An 8823-nucleotide genomic window follows, 5' to 3' on the forward strand; every position below is an offset into this window, starting at 1 on the left:
TGTTTTCCCTTCCTGTCCAGCACTTCACTCAGCCCTGACTGTGTGTGTACACCTGTGCAGGTAGCACCTACTTCTCTGCCTTCCAGACGATTGCTCTTTCCCTCTGGAGTCCTCCTGGCCGATGCCTCCAGGAAATCAGAGACACAAAGCCAGTTTTGCTTCCTCATCTCAGGGAAGATGCTTTCTCTCTGCTGCCTGCTTTGTCTTCTTTCCTACCCCTCCTAAGACAGACTCACAGGGAACTCTTCGAAAGCCATTGTCCATGCATGTTGGCCCCACCCCACTTCTGTACTGCAGATCCAACCCAGGACCTCAGGGTCCCATATATTCTCCTTTATTAGATTACTTAATTAGTATACAAGGTGTATGCAATGGGTTTTGTTATAGCATTTTCTTTCTTCTTTTTTTTTTTATTCTTATTTTTCGAGACAGGGTTTCTCTGTGTAGCTTTGGAGCCTGTCCTGGAACTCACTCTGTAGCCCAGGCTGGCCTCAAACTCACAGAGATCTGCCTGCCTCTGCCTCCCAAGTGCTGGGATTAAAGGCGTGCGCCACCACCGCCCAGCTGTTATAGCATTTTCACGCACTTTAAAATAACATGTGTATGCGTGTTGTGCATGTAGCTGTCCAAGGAGCCCAGAAGAGAAGAGAAGATCCCTGGAGCTGGAGGTTGTGAGCTGCCCAGCATGGGTGCTGGGACTCAAACTTGTGTCTTCTGCAAGAGCAGCGAGTGTTCTTAACAGTTGAGCCATCTCTCTGGCCCCAAACATTTATGATTCCTCCTTCCCTGCTCCTTTCCCTCCTCCCCCTGCTTCCTGCTGGTCCCTTTGTCCCTCTCCTGCTGTCTCATCACATGTATTCTATTACCTTCATGTTTATCTTCCCCAACACTCCCAAGACCTCTCAAGGTCCTCAGCTTAGCTTCATGACATATATCTACCCTAAACACCTATTTAAAAATTAGAATCTAAGACCCACAGATGAGAGAAAAATCTGAATCTGGATACTTGGCTCAACTTAATGATTTCCACTTCCATACATTTCCACACAATGCCATGATTCTTTTTTCCTTGTTGCTGAATAAAATTTTGTTTTGTACATGCACCACATTTTCCTGTGCATTCATCTGTTGATGGACATCTAGGATGGTTCCGTCTCTAGCCATTGGGCACAGTGCAATCATGGACATGCAAGTGTCTCTGCAATTGGACCACAGGTGCTTTGAGTATATACCCTGGAGTGGTATAGCTGGGTTATATAATAGTTCTGGTTTTAGGTTTTTGTTTTTTTTTTGAGACACCTCCATACTGATTTCCATAGTGGCTACACAGTGAATAAGGGCTTCCTTTCCCCACATCTTCACCAACATTTGTTGTCACTTGTTTTCTTGATGACAGCCACTGTGACTGGTGTACGATGAAATCCCACAGTTGTTTTAATTTTCATTTCTCTGATGGCTACAGACGCCGAATGATTTAAGTGTTTGTTGGCTGTTTTGTTTCTTCTTTTGAGAACTGTCTATTCAGCACACCAGACCACCTATTGGATGGGAGATTTAGGATCTTGGTGTTTAATTTTATTTCAGTCCTTTACATGTTTTTGGACATTGGCCTCCAGTCTGGGCTGGCAGGGATTTTCTCCCTTTCTGTCGGCTGCCTCTCCACTCTGCCAACTGCTTCCTCTGCTGCATAGAAGCTTTTTAATTTCACATCATCCCACGTGTCAGCGGGGTTATATCCCGTGTTATTGGAGTCTTTCTGGAAGTCCTTGCCTATTCCTATGTCTTGAAGTAGTCTTCCTGTTCCCCTCAAGCGATGTCAATGTTTCAGGTTTTCTATTAAGGTCTCTGATCCATTTTGAATTGATTTTTGTGCCAAGTGAGCTGTGGTTCTAATTTCCTTCTTTGTGTGCATGCGCAGTTTCCCCAGCACCATCTGCAGAAAGGCTGTCTGCTTCCCAATGGATGTTTATGATACCTTTCTCAAAAACCGAGTGGCCATTGCTGTGTGGGTTCATGTCTGGATCCCCTGTCCAACACTCTTGGTCTACATGTTGATTTTGTGACAACACCATGTTGTGTTTGTCATTGTGGCTCTGTATTGTAATTTGAAGTCAGTTATTACACTGCTCCTTTCCCTCCTGTATTGATCTTTCTGCTTAAAGTTGCTTTGACCATGAGGAACCTATGTGTTTACACATTAGTTTTAGGATTGTTTTTTCTAGTTCTTCAAAGAGTATCATAGAAATTTTGATGGGGATTGTAATGAATCTATAGACTGCCCTCACCAATACAGCCATTTCCTCAGCATTAATTCTATCAATCCACAAGCATGGAGTCTTCCCATTTGGGGGCATATTCCTTAATTTTTTAAATCAGTGTCTTAGTTTTCACCCCATAGATCCTTGAGTTCTGAAAGGCATGACTTTTGCCCTGGGCTCTCTGATTTCTGAGACAGAAACCTTGATTCAAAGCCTGTGTGAACCCTGAAGCCTGCCTTTCTGGAGCCCTGCTGGGAAAGTTCATCACAATGGGACACTGACTTTAGCCCTGCCCTCCTCTCTTCCCTTCCTCCTTCCCTCGCTGTGGAGCTCTGCTCTTTTATTTAATATAAAACATGATTCGGCCAAGTGCAGTGGCACACATCTGTAACCCCAGCTCTCAGGAGGCTGAACTGGGCAAGTGTGAATGAAAGATGGAGGGCAGCCTGAGCTCTAGTCTCAAAAACCAGCAGCAGACACCCTTCCAGTCTAAGCACTCCAGACACCTCTGCTTCTTCAGAACAGGACAGGTGTGCTGCTGTGACTGGACACAAATCTGGGCTCCAAGTCTTCCATCCCCCAAGGCACAGAAAGAAGCAGGCTTTGAACTTACTACACATTAAGAGAACGCAGAGCAGTTCGGAGGAAGAGACTGGGGGTCCAGCACAGATCAAAATCACAGGCAAAATTCAGAGAAGGCTGTGAGTGGAAAGGCAACCATCTGTCCCTACCATCCCACCAAGCGATCCTTGCAAGCTCAGAAGGATATAAGCCAGGGGATGGGGAGGGGCGGTCAAAGAGAACACTTCTGGAAGTTTCCACCACCGCTTTCAGACCCTAACGTTAGCTCCATCTTAGGGCATCGTGCCCTCAAAGCCTCTTCCGTCTGACTGCTACAGGTCACCACTTTCTCGTCTCCCAGAGGGTCCTCTCAGTCTGGCCGCACCCTGGAATCTCTTTCTATTGTGTGTTGTCTCCATTAAAACCAGTTTTAATGACGAGTAAGTCAACCCTTTTCCCATTACCCTGTGCTTCTCTGGACCTCCAAGACTAATACTATTGCCTCAGTAATTCCTGAACACAGAGCCTCACCTCCAGGCACTGCCATTCACCACTAGATACTGTATCCCTGGTATCTGGCCCTTCAGCCACATTTCCCAGAGTTCTTGGAACACCCTATCATGGCCCTCTTTAAAGCCCTTCAGTGGCTGCTCACATCTGCAACATGGCCCCCACATTTTTAACATGCCCTCTTTGCATATTAGCCAAACCATGTGGCAGATAGAAAGCATACGTTAATATCCATTTCATAAGAAACATAATGACTATGAAGTCATGAATTCTGTATGGAAGGTTGCTTTTTGTGACATGGAATCAAATCTGAAAACTATGACACATCCTGAGTCAAAGTATTTTTCAGGGAGGACATATTGTTTTGGCCGATGTTGAGGACCAGTGGAGATCAGCTAGAGGACCAGATGCAGAGAGGTGGGGCTGGGGCTGGCAGTGCATGGAGGTGAGGCTGTTCTAGAATTCCTGGGGAGGTAACATCAGCTGGGAATGCTTGGCTACTCAAGGTTATTCACTAGAGGAAGAGAGAGAGAGAGAGAGAGAGAGAGAGAGAGAGAGAGAGAGAGAGAGAGAGAGAGAGCATTGAATGCTAACTACGTTGGGGTCTAGAAACCCATGAGCTCTGGAGGCCAGCACTCATCATTTTGGGTGGGACGAGGGTTTGGCTCTCAGCTCTTGGTTTACTGGAAGGGAAGTCAGGTTGTTCATTTACACAGCGCAGGCCACAGGTACTCACCGTGGTGACAAATGCCACCTGCCAGTTCTCCAGCTGCCATTCACAGCGGATAACAGGAGACACAACTGCTATTAACATGATCTCCATGGCCTCCACAACCTTAAAGAGAAAGCGGGAAACAACGCCACATCTGTGAATCAGCTCATGTCACCCACACACAGGCCTGTCACCCAGTGTCCCAATGTCCTCTTTCCCCTCCCACTAGATAAATAAAAAAAAAAAAAAAAACTATGGTAGAGCCAGGCACAGTAGCATACACCTGTGATCCCACTACTCTGGAGACTGAGGCAGAAGCATTGTGGGTTTGAGACCAGCACTGGCTTCATATCAAGACTGTAACTAGAGAAACCACAAACTGAATAAAACAGAATGAAAGGAAAGTAGATTCTGGTAATAAATCCTCAGCTTTCATAGATGTAACAGTTTGTGCAACTTGGGAGTATCCCTAAAGATTGAGAGCGCATATTCCCTGTGCTTGCAGTAACACTGACGGAGGGGCCAGTCACTTAGCTAGCGGATGAGCCTGGCTAGCCATGGCATGCTATGAGGAGGGTAGGACACACCTTTGCAAGTGAGGGTTTGAAATAGCTTCTTACATCAGGAAGCTGGGGTCTCAAGGAGATGGGAAGGTTTCTGAAGGCCGGAAAAGACAGCATGGGCGTGAGCTAGGAGGACATTATCAGGGAAGAATGTCTACGCAACGGATGGTGTCGGATGCGCTACTGAGTACTCTGAGAAGAGACTGGATAACCAGTGTTCTGGTTTGCTCTATGTTGCTGTGATAAACACCGGGACCAAAAGCAGCGAGGGGAAGAACGGGTTTCTTTAACCTACAGGTTGTCGTCCTTCATGGACAGAAGGCAGGGCAGGAGCTCAGAGCAGGAACCTGGGGCCAGGGACTGAAGCAGAGACCATGGAGGAGTGCTACTACAGCCTTGCTTAACTACCTTCCTTAAACAGTCCAAGCTCACTTACCCAAGGTCAGGACCACACACGGTGAGCTGTATACCCACCCACCCTTACATCCACCAGCAACCAAGAAAATGCCCCCCAAACACGCCCTTAGGCCAATCTGATGGGACCAGTTCCTCAGCTGAGGTTCCCTCCTCCCAGCTGTGCCTAGGTTTGAGTCAAGTTAGCAAAAACTAACCAGCACAATTAACTTTTGTCCATATCCTACACTTAGTTTCAGGGTGGGTTTATCTTCCAGGGAAAGGAAGTGGATAGCAGAAATGAATGAGTAGGAACAGGTGAACTATAAAAGAAACAGAGATTGGGGATTGGGTTCTCAAGGGAGAGTTGCAGAAAGAGACATACCCAAGTGTGGGTATGGCTCCTCCAAAGAGAGTCACCGCTACCTTATTTATTTTTAGTATTGTGTATATCTATGTGTGTGTGTGTGTGTGTGTGTGTGTGTGTGTGTGTGTGTGTGTGTGTGTGTATTTACCCGAGTGTATGCATGTGTACCACATGTGTTCAGGAGTCATGGCAGCCAGAAGGTGGTACTGGATCCCCCGGAACTGGAGCTGCAGATGGTTGTGAGCTGCCATGTGAGTGCTGGAATCAAACCTACATCTTTTGCAAGAGCAGCAAGTGCCAGCCCTCCAGCCTTATTTTTTTAGACAAAGTCTCTTACTGAACCTGCGGCTCGGCAATTTGGCTTGACTGGATGGCCAGCATCACCAGGGACCCTCCTATATCTTCCCCTCCTCACAGCAGGGATTGCAGGTGCGGTCACCACCAAATACAGCTTTTTCATGGCTGCTGGGATCCAACTCAGGTACTCGTGGCCTAAGGTTTGTTTTTGAGATAGGGCTGGCTTTGAACTCTTAATCTCAGGTGATCCTCCCACCTCAGTCTCCTGAGTCGCTGGGACTACAGCACCTACCACTGTGCCCAGCCAAATCTGAGGGCGTGCACCTGCTGGACGGGATGAACACAAACATCACAGACAAGGACAAGGACATCGGGAAGAGAGAAGAGAATTAAAGGAAGAGAACCCATTTGTCTGGGGTTAATCCTGGTGATGGCGCTGCTGGGATAGTCATAGGGGACAGTCATAGGGGACAGTCATAGGGGACAGTCATGGGGATAGTCATAGGGGACAGTCATAGGGGACAGTCATAGGGGACAGTCATAAGGGACAGTCATAGGGGACAGTCATAGGGGACAGTCTAAGGGACAGTCATAAGGGACAGTCATAGGGGACAGTCATGGGGACAGTCATAAGGGACAGTCAAAGGGGACAGTCATAGGGGACAGTCATAAGGGACAGTCATAGGGGACAGTCATAGGGGACAGTCATAGGGGACAGTCATAAGGGACAGTCATAGGGGACAGTCATAAGGGACAGTCTAAGGGACAGTCATAAGGGACAGTCATAGGGTCAGTCATAGGCTTGTTTATTATAATAACGCAGAGGTCTGGCAGGAAATGGAGGAGCAGTGGTCCCCAAGCTGTGGGGTTTTCTTGTTAGTGTGTTGTTTGTCTCCTCTAGAGAATTGCAGCTGTGCTGAGTACAGACATTGGGATGTTTCAGCACAGGACTGAGATGGCATGGTCATCTCAGAAAGATGTTCGGATTACTAAACTCATCCTCCTTAGTACTACAGAACAGCTGGGCAATGTCCACCAGGACTGAATGTCTAAAGAGTTGCAATGGAAATACACTAGTTAGTAACACTGTTCCTCTCCAAAAACAGAAGTTATTAAACCCTGACACATCACATCTACGTGACTCTCGAATGTGGAACTGTGAAAACGTGGACTGAAAGACTCTTCCCTTTACAGATAAGGAAGAGTCCTGCATTGCATGGCATGTTATCATGAAAGGCGGGGCATGATACTTCTGACATGCCCCTTTCTATGCCAACTTCTCTCTTTAGAGAGCACATAGCTCTGGAAGATGCATCAGAACCTGTGGGCTGCCTCTGTGTTGTATGACTCTTTTTCTGATTTTTGGTCTTTGTTTTATTTGTGTTTTAGAGAAAATTTCACTCTGTAGCCTTGGCTAGCCTCACAGTAATCCCCTTGCCTCAGCCTTCTAAGTGTTTCAATTGCAGTCATAAGCCATGACACCCAGGTTTTGTCTGTCTTTTTTTTATTTATTTGTTTTTGAGACTGTCTCAAGTAGCCTAGGTTGGCATTGAACTTGCAATGTAGCAGAGGCTAGCCTTGAACTCCTAATCTTCCTGCTTCATGTGTGTGTGTGTGTGTGTGTGTGTGTGTGTGTGTGTGTGCATGCACCCATAAGTGTCCATGTGAAGGAAGCAGTTCTCTCCTCACACCTTTACATGCGTTCCAGGAACTGAAGTCAGATCTCATGTATCCCTAGCTGGCCTCAAACTCAATGCACAGCAGACGATGACCCTGAACTCCTGATCTTCTCATAACTACCTCCCTGATGAATGCTGGGATTACAGGTACCTCCACCATGCCTCACATACACACGCCGCTGGTAGAAGGAACTGACTGAGCCTCTCAGGGGATCTAGACTCTCCCTGACAGCAGGTGTTCCAGGTGACCCCAATGCACATATGCTCAAGAGCCATGTGTCTACTCCACGTGAAGTAACTCCATGGTCCTCTCCCTTCTCCCCAGCAACTCAGTGTGAACCAATGAATCTTGAATTGCCAGAACAGACACATGCATTCGAGTGTTCCCAACCAACCCACGCCAAAGGCTGATAAAATGATTTCCACAGGACTCCTACTACCTGGAAAACGACAGTCCAGTGGTGGAGGCCAGCAGAAAAGTTGGTGTCCAACAGAGAGGTCAGTGCCACAGGCGCAAAGGCTCTCCATGAGTACTCACCCCGGTGCTGCCCATGATGAGAAAGAGTGCGATGTGGAAGCGTCCGAACCCGATGGTCTCCACGGCATCCTCCACGGTGAATGTCTTTGTCTCTGACAAGGAAGGCAGAATACAAGACCACTTGAGTGGGAAGAGAACCCCTGGGGATTGTGGCTCAACTTTGGAGGTGTGTGCAACATTATTATTATTATGTCCTAGGGTCTTGTGTCACCCAGACCGACCTCAGACTCCTATGTAGCAGAGGATGACCTTTGACTCCTGACCTTCCTGCCTCTACCTCTCCAGTGTTGGGATTACAGATATGGACCACCATACCCAGTTTATGTGGTACTGAGAACCAACCTAGGATTTCATGCAGGACAGGCAAACATGCTACCAACTGACCTACAGCGTTGGCCCCTAACTCATTATTATACCAATGCTAAGCATTCGTTTGAAAGCCGGGCCTTCCACAGTGGTCTTACCTTTCTGCTGCGGTTCTGGGGTTGCCTGGCTCAGCTTCCGAAGGCTAATGATTGTCACGGGTTCTGTCTGCTTGGCTGCCATCTAGGTCACTCTAACTCCCCACACAGCTTCCCTAATGAAGCCAAGGCGAGTGGCAGAGAGGGAATATAATGGTTATAAAGTACATAGACAGCAAGTACACTCCATGTAAAATTGCCCTGAGCCCCCAAAAGTCCTAGGAGGGAAGTTAGGAGGTGGTTCAGTCAGGAAAGTGCCTGCTGTGCACACGTGGGGAGCTTTTCCTACACACAGAACCCAAGTTAAAAAAAAAAATCTGGTGTGGAGACAGGAAGACTCCTGGGGCTCTTTGGCCAGCCAGCCTATGAGTTCCATGCCAGTGAGAAACCCTGCCTCAGAAGAAGGTGGACAGCATTTCTGAGGGACCACATCCAACGTTGACCTCTAGCATATACATACTTATGCACATTCATGCATGCATAG

At 47.4% G+C, this 8823-nt stretch overlaps 1 protein-coding gene across 1 annotated transcript in view; it reads right to left on the minus strand.

The window, feature by feature from the left end:
* Window positions 1-8424, minus strand: part of Svopl (SVOP like) — a 56332-nt gene extending 47908 nt beyond the window's left edge. The window contains exons 1-3 of the mRNA XM_052721323.1: window positions 8343-8424; window positions 7879-7970; window positions 4066-4164 (exon numbers count right to left, since the gene is read on the minus strand). Of these exons, the coding sequence (XP_052577283.1) occupies window positions 4066-4164; window positions 7879-7970; window positions 8343-8424 (273 nt within the window). The remainder of the gene's footprint in view (window positions 1-4065; window positions 4165-7878; window positions 7971-8342) is intronic.
* Between the last annotated feature and the right edge of the window lie 399 nt (window positions 8425-8823).

Source organism: Peromyscus californicus, unplaced genomic scaffold (genome assembly GCF_007827085.1).
Source record: "Peromyscus californicus insignis strain IS unplaced genomic scaffold, ASM782708v3 Scaffold_6__1_contigs__length_162567912, whole genome shotgun sequence".
NCBI classification, from domain to species: Eukaryota; Metazoa; Chordata; class Mammalia; order Rodentia; family Cricetidae; genus Peromyscus; species Peromyscus californicus.